Below are 17,843 nucleotides of genomic sequence, written 5' to 3'. Positions count from 1 at the left end.
TCACCACACGGTCCATTTAGTAGCTGTTTCAAGGAAGAGGAAGTTCATGTGATCATGGAGTGTCGCAAGGAATTCATTGAATACTCAAGAAACGTTCAGTCTCAACTTTTAAGCTACCATGGATGAGAAGTCCTTGAAGTCCTTTGAATAAATGCAAATTTGAACTTCAACAGTCCCTGCTGAGGAAGATTTCGTGATATGATGGAAAGCTCCAGAACAGCTACTAAATTGACCTTCTTGGACTGTTTTGTCTAGAGCCGCAACAGTTAGTTGATTAATCAATTAGTTGCCAACTATTAAATTAATCACCAACTATTTTGATTCAGAAATTCTCTGATTCCAGCATCTCAAATGTGAATATTTTCTGGTTTCTTTAGTCCTCTATGACAGTAAACAAAATATCTTTGGCCTGTGGACTGTTAGTCGGAACAAAACAAGACATTTGAGGATGTTATGTTGGGCTTTGGGAAACAGTGATCAACATTTTTCACCTTTTTCTGACATTTTATAGACCAAACAACTGCACACCTCAGCATAGATCTTTTACATTCTCTCTTTTTTATTGGTATGTTCTTGAAAAAATCCCACAGGTATTGTGATCACAATCCATTGAAACCAGATAGGTAATGCCAGAAGAAAACCAGCTCATTAAAAAATGGTTTCCATGAGTAATGCTCAGCAGTGCTGATGAAATATTTTGGTGCAGCTGTCACCTCTGACACATCAGCTCTTTCCAAATGAGCTCAAAGTGCCTGCTGGAGAGAATAGCTGAACTCAAAATGAGATTAGATAATCTAATTTTTCAAGTCATATGTTCTATAATTATATTCTGTAAGCTAAATGGTGGTGTGCCAGACTTATTGTTGTCTTGTTATGGATACTGGACACCTTGGTTCTTGTGCTTTAGTAGGAAAGGTAGCCGTCCACTAGAGGGCAGAGATGGTTTGTGTAAAATAAATATGAAAGGGAGCTTGTGGGTGGCGTGTGTGTTTGTGTACATGTTTGTGAGAAATCAGTTATGTAACACTGTTTTAGCACCAACATCTCACCATGGTAATTAGGACTGTGCAAACACAACGTGTTGGCCAAATAATGTGAACGATTTGTGCTGCTCCCTTCCTTGCAGCATGACCCATATTTCTCAGTAGTCGTAGGCAGAACAGAGTAGTTCACGCTCTTAAACTATAGTGGGAGGCTTGTGTGTGTGTGTGTGTGTGTGTGTGTGTGTGTGTGTGTGTATTGCCACACTGAGTGCCTGCCATGGTCTGAAGATTCAAAGCAGAAACCACATTACGCTTGAGCTGCTGTGGCTTGTATCTGGATCAATAATTTACTTGGAAGTAGCTAGTGGTCATGTGGCATAATGTATGTTGATGGACGACCCATTTGGTTTGTCCACTTTTCTCCCTGCACAAGCCCAGTGCCATGTATCAAGCTCGCTGTAATAGTGTATGTATTGATTTAGTGTGATGTTTATGATGCAGTCTTGTTTATTTCATACATTTGGAGCCCTAAATCACCTCTCTAACATGTATACATTCTGTCCATACCTTACTGTTAACCTTTGGCAGGTCAACAAGTGGCACTCTATGAGGAGGAGGTTTTCTGTATAGATGATAGCTGTTTCCATGGCAACGTAATGTTTTCACAGCTTCACTTGCTCGTGTTAAATGGATCAGGACCATTATACTGGGCTCATGGCTTAATCTTGAGGATAGCAAGTCTGTAGTAGAAGGAAGGAAAGTATACAGAGCAAGATAGGAAGATGGGAGGTGGTGATTTTAGCCATGCTTGTAGCATGGCTTTAGGGATGCCAATGTCTGCCTGTCAGTCAGTCCACCACTTTGGTCCAGACTGGCCACCTAAGGCCACGTTCAGATTGAAATGTATCATTAGCTGCAGCTAATTGTGGTATGAACTCCACTTTTTATAAATAAAGGTTGCAAAAAACACATACTGAACATATGACAACAAAAATATTAATGCCAGTCTATTTACTAGGTCCATTTATTGTGGAAAAAGCTAGTAAGTAAACCTTGAGTTGAAAGTAGTAGTAAGTGCACCTTGAGATAAGATTTTTAAAAAAAAATCAAACTACTGTTTCTAAGCCCAGGAATGATCTTGAGATATTTGTGACAGTGATGCATTGCATGTTCTATCTAAGTCTGACAGGAGGTGTCTTTTAAGAATTCACTTCTAAAGGTGTAAATATTCATATTTTATTTATTTAACAATAGGCACTCCTACTGTTGTGTAATCATCAGGCACTGCTCAATAAATAACCAAGAGAGGAGTGGAGAAGTGTTTTCTGAAGTGTTGTAGACAGTTGGTGAAAGAGCAGAAAATGCATTAATTTCTGCAACAATGTTGCACTGCTGTGATATGATCTGATATGATTCTATCAAGAACAACATACACGGTACAATGGTTTAAAATGTCCTTTACTTAAATGGGCTCTTTTTGAATATATTATCATTCATCATTTTTAATTTATATATAAACTAATTTGATCAACAATATCTCCACAATTTGTAGAGATTCACTTGAAGTGGACTTTTCTAAATTTGGCATGTTCCAGGCTACCCATACCAACTCCTTAAAGAAGACAAAAACACAAAGGCTACCTAGCAGTAGAATTTATATAAAAAAAATCTGTTATGCATGATGGCAACAACTATACTCACACTTGCAACTCATACACATGCAATAGGCACCTCCCATGACCACACTAAAAGGCCTTTCATAGCATTCAGAGGCACTCTGCCCTCTCAATCAATGGAAAGTTGCCTGCCAGGCTGTGTTACTGGAGACCAGAGCTTAGCTTTTACACTGTGGTTTGATAAGGCTTTCACTCAACAGCAGGCAGAGTGCTGCTGGCCATCTAAACGGTGCCTGAGTCTAAAGCTTCACACTTTTATCACACACTGTACCAGATACCATCATGCTACGAATTTCTGTTCAAGACATACTGTAAGAACGACTACACATGCCTCAAGGAAGAATTTTGTATGTTAGGAAATCTTCAATGAGTTCTTAAAATGAAACAAATATTACAAGATAGTTGCAAAACACCACACAACTTGCAAGTCTTCAACTAATGGTCACACACAATAAAACAAACAAGCTAATCAAATGACACTGACTGCACAAGCTTAAGACTCAACTCAGATCCTAGATATAATAATACTAAAGTCTACTATAGATATATCCATGTACATGACATTAATAAAACAGAGGTTTGTACAAACACTCAGCCCCATTTCAGATGGCACCACAAAAGATAGAACGAGGAAATAAATATTGAACATTAAAAGACTAAAAGGGAAAAATACATTTTGAAAGGGAAAAATACTAGAGGTCCCAGATTTCTATATCCAGTTTGCAATTTTAGCACAATATTAGGAATCTTTGGCTGTAATAAAAGTATACAGATTGGACATTCTGCATTAATGGTACATAGTCCCATATTCCACACAATCACAATCCCAACATTTTTGGTGATTTGATATCTATCTATTAAAGTAAGATATTGTTCAAGGCAGATGTGAGAATGTTGAATAGCTTTCTTTGATGAACACCTCTATATACTTTTTAGCCATCCTAGCAGCGTGGTTCAAGGGACAGTCAGTTGGTGCACCACGACATCCATGGTCCCTAGATGATGAATTCTAATGACATTTGATGACTGTGATATCAAGTCAAAGTTTTGACTAATTTAGTGAAATAGCTCAACATCTACTAGATGGAATGGCAAAAAACTTGTTCCAGACATTCATGGTTTCCAAACGATGAGTCATAATGACTTAAGTCTTAACTTTTCTGCTAGCGCCACAAGCAAGTTGACATTTTTCATTGTAACTGAAATATCCCATGGATTGCTGTATAATTTGGTTCAGATGGTCATGGTCCCCAGAAGATAAATTGTAATAACTCTGATCCTCTGATGTTTCCTCTAGCGCCATCATCAGGTCAATGTTTCAATTTGTCCAATACTTTGGTTTATGACCAAATACCTGGAAAACTAAAGACATTTCCGTCAGCCTTAGCTGTACTTTGGGTTTAGTGCTAATTAGCAAATGCTAGCATACTAACATACTAAACTAAAACTGTGAACATGGTAAACATATCTGCTAAACATCAACATGCTTTTAGCTTTTAGATCAAAGCACTACTCCAAAGTTCAACTGCACAGAGCCTCTTGTAGTCTTGTTAATACAGAAGCTGCTGGACGGACATTCTTACACCCACATTCACTTATCCTGGAGTTATCTCAGCCTGCAGATTCACTGTAACCTCATAGTCATCGTACAAGAGAGCATGTATTGGATATTTTAATATTTATGGCTTACTCTGTTCTCAGTCAGATCTAATCCTTGAACTCATGAATAATTCTACAAACTCAAATAAGCATCAAACAGCAGCATAAAGAATGTTTTCCTTTTTTGATGCATAATTACGATTTTTGAAATTAAATTTCATGCCAGGATGACATGCCAAATATGTCTTCCTGTGCATGATATTTTTAGAGCTCACTGTAGGTTTATGGTATCAAATTGTGAATTATTTACTAATGAGTCTCACTTGACCATGAGAACATTAAAGAACCCATAAATATTAAAATAGTCAATCAATCTTTTCCTACGCTCAGCTACTGTGCAGTATGTGTTCACAGCAGACAAAAGCAGTGAGCAGATTTTGTTTAATGTTCAGTGATTCCAAAAGTACAGTTAAACTATGTAGCCTTGTCTTGTGCCTCAAAGACACCCAAATGTAAATCAAATGTTCCTCGTGTGGACTAATTAAAGAAGGCTTACTTGAATGAGCTTAAGCACTAATTAAAGTGTTAAGAAAATGAAGCAAATAGAGGGAGTTTTTTTTGTACACAGCTTCCCAGACATTCCTTAAGCACATTTGCCAAGGGTTAAAGAAGAGTAATCATTTACCTAGAAATGTGTCAGAAAGAGTCAGTATAAGCATGTGACTCAGAAATCAGTCAGGTCAAGCACAGTGACTGCCAGACCACAGCAGCCAGTCAGCTGACTGACTGCAAGCTAGAGGGGGAGAGGTGGAAGAGAAAATGATGAAACACACCATGACTGCAGGCAGTGAAGCATAGAGGACTGTTTATTGTACCCAGTACAGATTATCATAAACTCAGCAGTGTAAGAAACACATTGTGAGGGGAGGGGACTGAAGCCTATACAAGTGCAGACAATCCCTGTGCCTGGGGTGGATCCCATGATATAACGTGTGTCTTCAGTGCAGCCTTTGCTGGAACTCTGGCCTTCACACACATAGTTTACAACCCAGATAAAAACATCTTCTCATCTATTCTCCAACCCAATACAGAGGCCTCTTAAAGAAACAGTCTGCAGTAGTAGCGTCATAAAGACTGAGGATTGTTTTTTTTGTTTTTTTTAAAAAGGTACATGTCTATTAGAGCCAGAACTATACAGCTTATACATTAAAATCAAAACAAATGCAGCCTTATAGCAAAAATATATACTTTATATAAGTTTGTCTTTGCCCCCATTCAGAAACACAGATAATGAACACAAAAAAAAAAAAAAATGCAGAGAATATCACAAATATCTTCTTTGTCCAAAGACAGTAAAGCGATATGTTAGTGGACACACAGTCTTGAGTGATTACACCATGCAAAGAGAAGCAGAGGTCTCCTGTTGACAACTTGTGATTGTGTCCAAAAGAAGGTGTCAAATTTCACACCTTTCTTTTTTTTTTTTTTGCATGCAACGTCCTGATGCTCCTGCCATACTGGTGCATCAGAGGTACTAGTACACTGCCGAGGAAACATTAAGCACCCAGACAGAAATACAAAAAAAAGGAGCAATGTGACCATTTATCATACATAATAACTTCTTCGGCTCTCATGAATTATCAACACCTCTGGGAAAATATGTACTTGCATATGCATCCCTTTTGAAATGGAGGAGATGGAGTGCTAATCATCCCTAAACTTGACCAATAAAAAAGGACCCAGCAGTGATGAACAGACATGTACTGTAAAGACTGTGGGCTCCCGCTGTGGGGTGCAGTCTCTAAACGGGAAGCAGATACAATCTCGTACACGGGCAGAACGATTAAAGAACACAACATTTACACGAGAGAGCAGCCCAACCGACTAGCCTGAAGTACAGCGACACCCCAGGATCCTGAGAGCTCTGGGTCTCTAAAGTCTCAACAAAATTGTGGAACAGCTGGCATATTAAAAAAAAATTGTCATCATATCTACAGAAAAGAAGCTGATTTGTGGGTTCAGAATATGTTGTGTGTGTGTTTTTTTTTTTTTTTTTGTCAATCCATGTTTGAGAAATTAAAGCCCTTTCACGGATCTTATAGTTAAGATGTGGTGACATAAAAATGGGGGGACCCAAAAAAGGCAACTATAGAATAGTGCTGCATTTAGAATATCTCATTAGATTTTAAAAGATTTCTCTCTGTTATTTGATTGTTTTTTAAGAAAATCAGATTGTCACAAAATCAAAAATGTAACAACTCTCGCAGTCTTGTACAAAGGGGGGGGTCTGTCAGTTCATTTAAAGTTGGCGGCCCGAGGCCTTCTTGCTTCGTTTGGTCTCCATATCAGCAGCAGCCTCCTTGCCTTACTTCATGAAGCTTGTAAGGTGGGCAGAGCTACCGAGTCCAGTACACCGCCACTGGTTTCACAACCCTCTCCCTTTCTCTTGCTCTCTCTCATATGATGGTGCAGTAGAAAAGCTGTCGCAGGTTTTTCCCTCATTCATTCTTAGCTGGGGAGCTTTGAGAGTTTTAGTCTGTAAGACGGTTTTTCCAGGGAGGAGGAGAGCGCAAGGTTTTCCCTCCAAGCTGCTCAGCAGTTCCAGCTCTGGATTTTAAGAGTGGGCGTTGAGAGACTTTGGGAGTGTTTGCGTGTACATGTGTGTTGTGCATCAGGACCCCGCTGCATGTTAGTAGCCGTAGCCGTCTGGGAAGGGCAAGGCTGCCACGCACTGCTCCCCAGCGTCCAGCAGATAGGGAGCGGTGTCGTCGTAATGGGTGAGGGGCACAGTGTCGTCGTCCAGCCCGGGCAGGCTATCCGGGTCGGCCTTCAGGTTGGGCCTCTGGTTGTCGGGGAAGGCCATGGAGAAGAGAGCCTCGGGATCGCACACGAACTTGTACACGTACCTCTCACCAGCAACCTGGGAAGCAGAGGTCAGAAAAAAAACATATTTAAATCACATGAAACTTCTTTGGTTAATACTTCTTGTGGATTTTGAGTGTATGCATATTTGTGAACCATGTTTAGTTTCCTTGACTTCCCATAATCTGACGTATCCACCCATACTCTAATTTTCAGGTCAAATTTGAGACTTGTTCTGATTGGTTGAAATCTCAGGCTTTAAGCACCATAACATAATATAAATAGACTAATGTATTTAGTAGAAGGGGAGATGAAGTCTGTGGGCTGGGATTCACTGGTACTTGTTAGCAACTGCTATACCCTGCACCCTTACACTTGTAATCAAATATCACTATTTTAGCCCCATTTTGCACACAGAATGCTTGGGAAAGAGGGTGGAGGGAAAGAAAAGAAAAGGGTGAACGTGCCTTTACCTTCTGCATGATGCCCTTCTCGTAGTAGTAACGCAGGGAGCGGCTCAGCTTGTCGTAGTTCATGGCCGGTCTGTTCTTCTGGATGCCCCAGCGACGAGCCACCTAACACCAAAAGAGACACACAGAGATAGATTACAAACTATGTAGTGCAAATGGAAAATGTTTATGTGCATAAAACTAGTCAGAAAACATGAGTGCAGTAGTTGACAGCAGGGACTGACCTCCTCGGGCTCAATGAGTTTGAACTCCATGCCACGACCAGTCCAGGCAATGAAGTGGCCATTAGCCGGGTCATCCAGCAAAGTGACCAGGAACTGCCAGAGCTGCAGGGAGCCACGACGCTGGTAGGGGGGTCCATCTCGATAGACAGAGGGTTCCTGTTTTACTTTACCTGTGAGTGGAAGAGGAGGGAAAAGGAGAGAGGAGGGAGTATAGGAAGATACAAAGAGGCAGAAGAGGAAAAAGAGAGAGAAAAAAGTGTCAGTTAGCTCTGTACTCCACCACGGCCACAGTGTGGTGAGACATTCCTGCCAGATGGTAACTGTGAAGTGGACTCGCTGTTCATTATGCACCATGAGCAGTCAAAAGACTGGACTCAGAAAACGCTCACAGTGGCCCACTTTATGAGGATACAATATCTAGTACTTAATATTGAAAGTTTCTTGAGTCTCACCTTCTAATCTTTCGGGGACCACACAGGTATCATCAAAGTACAGGTGAGGATCTCTGTCAAAGGAGAAGCCTTGAAGAAAAAAAAAAAAGACAGAAAAGCAGAGTTAATAAGATAGGAGTGTAAGAGCATATAGAGCGTGGGAAACAGGCTGTTGCTCTGAGACGAAGGCCAGTGGCCACGCTCTACCCAGTAATCCAAAGCTAAATAGCTAGGCAGCTTCCCAAGAGTGGAAGCTTGTACTGTGCTGAGCTTCTGCGAGCTGCTGATGTGAGAAATGTACTGTATGTGTGGAGCGGCTACACAGGATTCATTGATAGATTCACTTCCCCTTGAGCTGTCATTTGAATGCTGCTGACCGCTATTCTTTCGCCCGGCAGTCACCCATGCTGAGCTTTCAGCAGCTCAATAAGTCACACGGCTCAGGGTCACAAAGACTTCACTAATGAAATTATTCATACACCCGAGAGATGAAAAAGACAAAAACAACAAAATAATCTGAACTTACTTTCATGGTTATTTTGGTAGAAGCTCCCCGCTCTCCCAAATGATGACTGACAGTTAGGCACTTCTGTAAACAAAGAAGATGGGTGTGTAAAATTAGACCAGAGACATCCCAACCTCACTGTCATATCAAATGTGCAATACATCAAAATCCACCTCGCAGCTGACAGATATATTTGGACCAGTGCCACTGTGTATAAAGATACATAGCTTTGATATAGTATCTTCACTTTGTACAGTCCGAGCTATATTAGTGTGTGAAGTCCTATTGATAAATATATAGAATAGGAAGAAAAGTTGTTTTTCTGTCCAGTCACTGGCCATGTTCTGTAGCTCCAACAGCTGCCCAGTCTCTCTCTCTCTCTCTCTCTCTCTCACACACACACACTGGAGTGGACTAAAGCCCAGATCTGAGTACCCTGCACAGCACACAACATCCCTCGCATGTCTACCAAGCCTTTAAACAGGATTAGCACCATGGCTGCTGTATTAAATCTCAATGACAATCAAGTTATAGCAGTCCTCCCCCCTGAGGGGTCAAGGCCTGTCTTCCGTTCACAGTGTCTCTGCGGTGCATACCAACCCCTCCACCCTCAGCCATTATTTCTGTTTCCTGTCTACTGATAAGACAACCGGAGATCAATCTTGAGCGAAGTGTTTCCTCAAGTCTCTGCCCCTTCTTGTCCTCACTTGAGGAAAGAGTCTTACCATGCAAGCAGAGAGAGAGAGAGAAAAAAAGAGGGAATCAAAGAAACACGTGCATGGATTCAAATTGGGGCTTTAGATCTACATCAATGGTTTTGGCACAGTCTGTAGACCACCAACACTGGGGGAACAATATGTCCCACGTCAGTATGCTGAACATGCGCATCCTCCATCCATCTAGAGATGCTAGGCCTGTGACGTAGGTATTTAAAGGCCATAAGAAGCTAAGAGGATTTGTCATTACATCACTGACCGGCCAGCCGGTCACCCACCACGCAGAAAAGGAATGAGAGTATACGAGAGAGAGTGTGCGAGAAAAGATACATTTTTAAAAAAAAAAGTTGCAGCATTTCATGAAATGAGGATGTTAATGCAGCAGAGCAGGGACAACAGCTGGGTGTGTGGGCGTTAGGATCAAACAATGTACCAACAGTCGCTCTTGCTTGTTTGATTTATGCCATGTGAGTAAACAGCATTTCTGCCTTTGCTGTTTACCAAGGCTTTTTGGAGAGGACTGACACTGTTCGGGCCCTTGGGTATCCTGCACAATCAAGCAGAGAATTTCCAGGCTTTTACTTTATGATCAACTCGCCGCGCTGCAGGTCATTAAGTCCTCTGGGGGTACTGGCCTAGATCTATTCCAGGTAGGCTCAGTGAAGAGGTTTTCTGCACCTGGCTGGATGACCCATTTACTTTTTGCCCTTAGAGGCTTAGGCTGAGCTAAAAGACCCACTTTTACTTTACCGGCGTGACTCGGGAGGAGTGATGCAGATCAGGCTTTGAGAGTGTGTGTGTGTGCGTGTGAAAAGAGCACCTGTGTGTGCCCAGGCCTCTGCTGCATGCTAAAACTCACAGTCATGTGTCAGTCGCCAGAACAAACATGGCTGGGCACATTCCTCACCCTCTGCCTGCTCTACTTACACACGGCCCTGGACAATTACTTTCACACAGCTAGCTAGGGACTTCCTCACTCAATGAGAAAGGGGGGGGGGGGATGCAGAAAGTTCCGCGGGGACATCTGGAGGACTCATCTCAACTCATATTAGGAACCGATCTTCAAATAGCTTCGCTACTCACCAGAATCAAAGCAGAAGTCACGAGGCTCCGGCTTGATGGCCATTGGATGGAAAGCAGCCTGACGTGGCGGGCACGGGGGTGGACCCGGGGGGCCCATGGTGGGGACGCCCTGCTCGGTGTATCGTGGGTCGATGAGCTCCTGCTTGAAACCCTGGGGAGGCACGGCCACCAGGGGCTCTGACATCTGCCGGTGGTACGGTGGCCGGCCTTCACGTGGCAGACTGTTGTTACTGTTGCTGGGGGGCTGCGGCAAGAACTGAGGGCGCCCTTGACTCTCTGACGGGGGAAAAGGTAGACATGGCTCTGACATCTGCCTCTGGAACCTAAACACGAAGGGGGAAGAGGCAAGACGGTGTGATTAAGTATTTCGGACACTTAATGAAACACTGACAACAAATGTCTCACAGCCGGCTAAGGAGGCTCAGCTCTGCATGGAGTCGCTCACCTGTGCTCAGGTGTGAAGTTGTTGGCATCCTGGCTGATCAGCGCACAGGGCACGGCGAAGGGCGGGCTGTGGCTGTGGACTGGGAGTGCTTGCTGGTTGGGTGGGCCTGCACTCGTTGTTATTGGCTGTTGTACGCGCACTGGATGCTGCCCTGGATTCGGATTGGCTACATGGGGATGAGGGGGAGGGGTCTGCTCGCTCAGTGGGTGCGTTCCTGCTGTGCTGGTGGGGCCGCAAGGAGAGACTGGTGTGGAGGGAGGAGTTAATGGCTTGAACCCAGGAGTGGGCTTCCTGTCACAGGCACTGTGGATAAAGAGATGAGGCGACATCAATCAGAGAGGGATAATCGATACGCTATCCTGTGGGTGCTTTTATTGTCTTGGTATGAGCAGAGCCGTACCTGTAGCTGTAAAGGCACTTCTCTCCGTAGGGCATGGGACTCCTCTCCTGGTGGCAGGGAGAAAGCTCTTTGGAGGGAGTCAGCTCTCGTTTGATCTTGGCTGGTGGCGGGCCATGAAACATCACTAAATAGAAGGAGACACACAGAGAAACAACACGATTGAGTGCATTAGATAAACTCCAGATATCACCAATGTAATTGAATCCATAAACAGAAGTACAGCAGTTATCTTAACCACATTTAGAACTGATGGATAAACGGATGCTTGGACAATGTCTGCGTATTCCCCCGACTGACAGAGCCACTTAGCAGCTATTTATCATCCGCCTTAATGATGGTCGACTCCGCTCTCTGAAAACAACCATCTATCTAGCACTGCTACTGTAGGTAGCAAGATACTAACTGCACTATACACACAAAAGCTATCAAACTTCTCGTCTGATTTCCATTAGGGCAGGCCAAAACCAATACCCATGAATCAGTGTGGCTGTAATCTAATGGCGCTGAATGATTTTCTTCTCCCGTGCTGTAACCATTAGACACTAGCTGCAGCTTTCTGAGTATCGGCTGCAGTTTCCGGGGCGCCACATAATAGCCAAGCAGAAACTAGATCCCTGGGCACAGAGGAGCGGGAGCCAAATAAATCACCAAGGGTGCTGATGGACCTAAGTAGAGCTAACAATGGGCACGTGAGCTTCCCTGTGTGCGCTGTGAAACCCTAATGGCTCAAGTGAGATTCCTCACACAGAGAGAAAAGTAAATAATGAGGAGATTAGGCATCTTTTACTCTGAACTGGTGCAAGGGGGTAGATTAACAGAGAGGCTGCCTACATGCAAACTCATACCCATCACATATCTCCTATAAACTGAGAGCGCCCTCTCTACTCCGGAGCAAATTATATATAGTTCAAGCCTGGGTAAGGGGAAGAGTGCTTCACCATGTGATGTCCAACTGACTGTGTAGCTCATATCGGCAAATCTGGGCTTGGTGAATAGGCAAGTTGTAAGAGAGAATGGCCTGCAGCCTGGCAACAGTAGCAATTGCCAAACTCACACATAGCCCCAAACACACACACACACACACACACCATACTGACAGCACAAGGTTAAGCACTATACCACAAACACTCTTTACAGTGAGCTGACTACATATACACACAACCTTTAATGGGCCCCTGTCTACAAGAACATACTGTACATCTCAATGCATTCACCTCAATAATATGTTGCAGGACTGCAGGCTGGTGGTCAGTCTGCAGCTCACTGTTCCACATTAACCAAGATTTAAAAGGCAGCCCTGACAAAGACAGGCAGCAACCACACCCTGTCTCCACCTCCTACGCATCAGACGAAAACATAAACTCAGAAAGACAGAGGGGAGGGTGGGGGGGGGGGGGTCATAAAATGCTCCATTGGGCATAATTCAAATACATCCCTCTGTTGCAGCCTAAAGACGATACACAGAGACAAACAGGAGCATGTTGGGGATGTGAGTTTTTGGGGGAGCAGGAGTGAAACAGGCAGACAGGCAGCTCTGGAGCTGTCCTATCCACTGGAATCTAGCCCACTCCAGCAGCAGGGCCCGAGTGCGGGAAAGTGTGAAATCAGATTAGGAGCTTGGCTCATGTGATGCCCCATGCCAATCGGCTGATTAAACTCAAAATGGTGGAGAGGGAGAGAGGGAGAGAGAGAGGGAGAGAGAGAGAGAGCTCTTTCCCAAAGCTGTGTTTGGAAGACAATGAATTGTGTTTGTCATCGGCAGGATGAAGAAATCTTAATAAAAGAGGAGTGACCTGGACGTCTGGTCAGGGACAGTAACTCATAAAGAATAAGCACTTTTTTCCTCAAATTAAAAAAAATGTGAATACAGTTGTCATAGTGGTGCATAATTCTGATGCACTGCTGCAAAACCTACCCTGATATTCAGCCTGAATTGCTACTGCTATTTCAAAAAAAAAAATCATAGATGTGGGCAGCAATGCAGAGGTCTGGAGCCAGGCAAGGATAAAACATCCTAATCATGACCGGGGGTTGACTGATATTTTTTAAAAAGGCAGTTACAGAATCCCTTCAGGGGACACATACAGACTAACAATAATCAGAGTTGAACAATAGAAGTACTCACAGCTATCCGACTGGAAATCTGGGACAAACTGCTCGTCATCAGGCACCTGGGCTGTGAAGATAAAGGAGAGAGTCGCACAAGTGAGAAAAAGCAACCACGGACCCCTTTAGAGCTCTTTATAGCTATCAGCTTAACACCTTTATGTGCCAGAAAAGTGTGGGCAAAAAGGCGAAACAACAGAAAGTAAAATGATAAAAATCTGCTGGTTAGTTTCTTGTAGAGTATCTTAAACATTAAAAATGTTTAAAAAGAGTAATCCAACAGAGAAAAGGAGGAGGTGAGCAACTGTTAAAAGCTGTTTTTAGTGTTTTTGGGTAAGACAAAAACAGTCTTGGTCAGCAGTTTCTCATGTGTAGGACTTTGCTCTTCTTGCTCTAATTGCTAACACAAAAATAGGAATGTTTCACATTCTCGTCAAGTTAATCTTCAATCTCCAAAACTTGCCCAATTTCAACTCGTTCACCATTTAGAAACAAAGGACCAAAGGATAAGAGATGTTTCCTCAACATTACAAAAACACACTCTTGTAGTGGATGTATATTAGAAGTAAAATGTGTAGCTTTCAAAAAAACAGAATAAATCCACTGCCTTGTTTAACAGATGAAGGACTCAGCCTTCTTATGCCAACAGGCAGATAAACATAAAACACTTCTTCTGGAGGATAAAATAAAATAACTGTAGAACTCACCTTCTGCAATCCAGATCTCTTGCAGTTGACTGAGGTCTTGGAAGAGTTCTGCAAAATCAAGATGTGAAAGATACTGAGCAGAGGTTCCTGATTTCATTGTAAATCTAATTACAAGTTAAAACACAGTAATTACAGGGATACACCTCCCACGTATTGTAGCGGCATCGAAAATATGCACTTGTTCCGTTCATTCACATCAGCGACGTACCTTCTGTGTCCTGGGCGAGTTCTGTGTCGACAAATTTCCTTTTCCTGTCGTTCAGAGGCCTGTTGTGAGATGGTTCCTCTACATGAGACTTGTGCTGTTGGAAAGGAGAAGATGTAGAAAATGTCAGGAAGATGTCACTTCCCTCCCTGTGGTCAATGCAGATGGTATATAAAGTGTACTATGAATAGGTCTGCCATTCAAATAAATGCACAGTGATCTACAGTGACCACAAGGAGCTCCATCCATAATAAGGAGCCATGGGTTGAATGTGAGGATGTGATGTTCAAGGCTGGCATGTGTCCACTTACACTGGGTGGGACCATAAATGGGACTTGCTGGTCATAGAATCCGTCCATGTTATCTGGGTGATTGGGGGCTCCGATATTGGGGGGGGGGGGGGGAGGTGTTCGCTTTAAAGCGACAGCGCCTGGGTCGCTTTGTGGGTCACTGGAGAACACAAAATTGGAAGAGGACACATACAGCAGTTGTTACAAGGCTTCAAAATGAGCTGTATAATACCTCCGTAGCAGGAAGCACAGCATGAGAGTGCAGACCAAAAATAATGCAATAAGAAGAGTTTTTTTTGTCAGACTGAGTTAACCTCTATTGTCATTTTTGAGGTCACACTGGCCACCATCTTCTCTCAGCCCTTTATTTAACAACAAACAGCTCTTTGAACTGAGCCATGCAGAGTTAGAGGAAGTAGTGTAAACACAGCGTCATAATGGAACACATGTAATACAGTTATATAAGCTCACTGGCCATCTGTGGGCACTTTCCACTATAATCAGCTTGGAGATTTTGAGTAAAAGACTCGGCAAAGATGAGTCCTCACCCTTGGAGTCTGTGGTGTGTACTACAAAGCAAAGCCCCTCGTACTAGACAGAAAAAAAGGCCATTCAAAGAGTTAATTAGTGCCTTACAGAAGCTTGAACTTAATTGTGGGTGACAATAATGCTGTTACAATTGGCAGGAGCTGAACTCCCTGCTCTTGCGCACACTTTGAAACAACAAAAGTTCCCTATAAACAACAATAACATACAGCCAAGGCACTAACACTGCCTTCTATTCTCACTTCTCCCTCAGCAGAGTGATATGACTCACTCCCCTATCTCTTGTTAATGGATGACGAAGAAAGGATAGCTGCTGGGCAATTATTACAGGCGCCGAGCTAACATTGCACTTATACCATTAGCACTCACTGTACGTGCGTTCATGTGGCGCCACGTTCACAAAACATGTCAATCAAGAGCAGAAAGTTAACATTTAACAATTTCAAAGGCTCTGACCTGATAATTACAAAGATTAGTTAAAATAAGGCGAACAGTGAGTATAATTTTCCTGCCAGGGGTCAGATTTTTTAAAAGAACATGTATTTAAATATGAGGCAAAAAGTTACTTTAGTATGATAAACAACTACAGTAATGATCTACTAGTGTTTTATGACAACCGCGTCGACTATAGAAATATTAGAGAATTAATAATGTAGGATGTGGTCCCTAAACGCACCAAAAAGTTTACCACATACAGCTAATAGTCTGTCACGTTTATATCCACTGGGGAATAAAAGAAAGTCAACTATCAAAGTTCAGACCAACTTTCAACAACAAATATACATTTCGGTGATACTTTTTCTTCTCGGCTGAGGCTGGGGGCCCGTCGCTGGGGGACGAAGATCACCCGACACCCCCTCTACTCCTCCTCCCCGCCCTTCCCCCACCCATCCCTCCCTTCTCTCCCTTGTTTTTCTCAATGAAGTGAAACTCGATCCGTGTGGAAACAGAGGGAGGAAAAAAATGGCCCGTCCATTCATAAAAAAAAAAAATCACAAACAGTCGCCTGACCCCGCTGATAAGCCAAAGCCAATATCCACGCAGATAAACCACAGCACACGCGGGGCTTAAATACGACCTATGGCGTCCATTTTTATAAATATAAGCGGACAGAACAATGGTTACCTAAGTAAAGATCTTTAAATAAGATGGCGTTGAGCTCGTTTGTAGTCTACAAGAGCCTGAGAGGAATATAGCCTATGGCCATAACGCGCCTCCATAAAAGCAAGTTCTCGCCGAAATAAATATTACAGCTTACCTTGTTTGTGTATATAAACGTCCTCTATCCCGAAAAAATGCGGTAGAAATGTCCACAGATACAAAGAAAAACAAAACAACGTGTGTCGATAGTCGTGTAGCCGTCTGCGCACTGATAAACTGATGTTCCTCCTTCGACTCACAAAACTTGACTGAGCTTTTCGTTAATGGCCCGGTCGGTTTTCCCTTGGGCTCAAGCTGCACGAAGAGACACACGCTGATTGGTCGATTTTCCCTGTCCATTATAGGAGTAGCCAATGACTTCCCGGGTACTAATGAATTATGCATTAGGTCCTGTTTGGCCAATCACAGCGCAGCACTGTCCTATTTTTATGAATGGCTGGATTTCATTCACATTTTTTCAACCTTCAATGCCAAGTAGCGCTCGTTAAAGGGCCAGCTGCCGTGGAAATATATTAAGGAGCAGCAACTAGCCTATACAGAGACTGCTGTATGGCAACGTCAGTGTCACGCTGACTTTCCCTAGACTCTAATCATAGATTATTACACAATAAGAACAAATTGGATTTGTAACTGTGCCATTGCCTTTGACACACTATATCTTATTGAACATACAATGAAGGTCTACATTTAAAGTTAATCAGTGGCAATATATTTGTGTTTCAGGAGAGTGACGCACATTTCTGAGCATTAATATGAATTGTAAAGAAGACAATGAATGCATTATAGAAATTACAGAGGAGCTCAGACCATAAATGTTGCATCTGAAATACTGCTGTCATTACTGGCTTTGTTTAAATATATTACTTGTTTGTTTATTTTCTAATAGCTGGAAAGCTGATTTTTCTGTCTACAGCCACCCTAAGCCTGCATAACTGCTGGTGATAGCATAAAATGTGTATAGACATGTTGATGCCAGAATGTGGTAATTAACTTTGGTGTCCAGCTGACCTTTCACCTAGCACCATTACTACTGTTTGTATTCAGTTTTCTATTTGCAGTCTGATCATCCTTTTATACAATTCAAAGAGAGTTTTCTTTTATTGTTTTCCATTCTTACTGCTTTTAGTGTGAATGTTCTTTTACTTTTCTATGTTTGTAATTTACATCATGTTAATATAGTATCCAGGGCCATAGCCAGGATTCTGGAAATACTGAGGTCATGAATCCAAGTTTCCCTCAGTGCAAGCCCCCAACCCCTGGACATTTTTGACCAGCCACCAAAAATAAAGTCTTATTATTTTTGGATCAATTTTACCATAAAAATTACAAATGCAAAGCCTTTCCAAGTTTTGACTGTCTTAAAGCATTTGAGACCAAGAAATAACCTTAGCGTGTGTGCTAACAAATATACAGTATGTGTAAACGGCTGCTCTT

The 17,843-nt window shown here is 42.7% G+C and overlaps 1 protein-coding gene across 2 annotated transcripts; it reads right to left on the bottom strand.

Moving 5' to 3' along the window:
• Nucleotides 1-5,106: 5,106 nt before the first annotated feature.
• etv5a (ETS variant transcription factor 5a) lies at nucleotides 5,107-16,662 on the bottom strand. Of its 2 annotated transcripts, none has more exons than XM_042427128.1 (13): nucleotides 16,507-16,662; nucleotides 14,724-14,862; nucleotides 14,416-14,509; nucleotides 14,208-14,255; nucleotides 13,520-13,570; nucleotides 11,395-11,518; nucleotides 10,995-11,297; nucleotides 10,550-10,872; nucleotides 8,772-8,834; nucleotides 8,267-8,335; nucleotides 7,815-7,984; nucleotides 7,588-7,695; nucleotides 5,107-7,178 (listed from the first exon to the last, which is right to left on the bottom strand). In XM_042427128.1, exons 2-13 carry the CDS (start codon nucleotides 14,769-14,771, stop codon nucleotides 6,948-6,950), a joined length of 1,632 nt encoding a protein of 543 aa, XP_042283062.1. In that variant the 5' UTR covers nucleotides 14,772-14,862; nucleotides 16,507-16,662; the 3' UTR covers nucleotides 5,107-6,947. The 2 variants fall into 2 exon arrangements, with proteins under 2 accessions (XP_042283062.1, XP_042283063.1); XM_042427129.1 differs by having other exon boundaries at nucleotides 7,594-7,695.
• Nucleotides 16,663-17,843: the final 1,181 nt, after the last annotated feature.

Source organism: Thunnus maccoyii, chromosome 11 (genome assembly GCF_910596095.1).
Source record: "Thunnus maccoyii chromosome 11, fThuMac1.1, whole genome shotgun sequence".
Taxonomy (NCBI): domain Eukaryota; kingdom Metazoa; phylum Chordata; class Actinopteri; order Scombriformes; family Scombridae; genus Thunnus; species Thunnus maccoyii.
The sequence above is the reverse complement of the archived record's forward strand: the minus strand, read 5'-3'. Positions and strand labels throughout refer to the sequence as shown.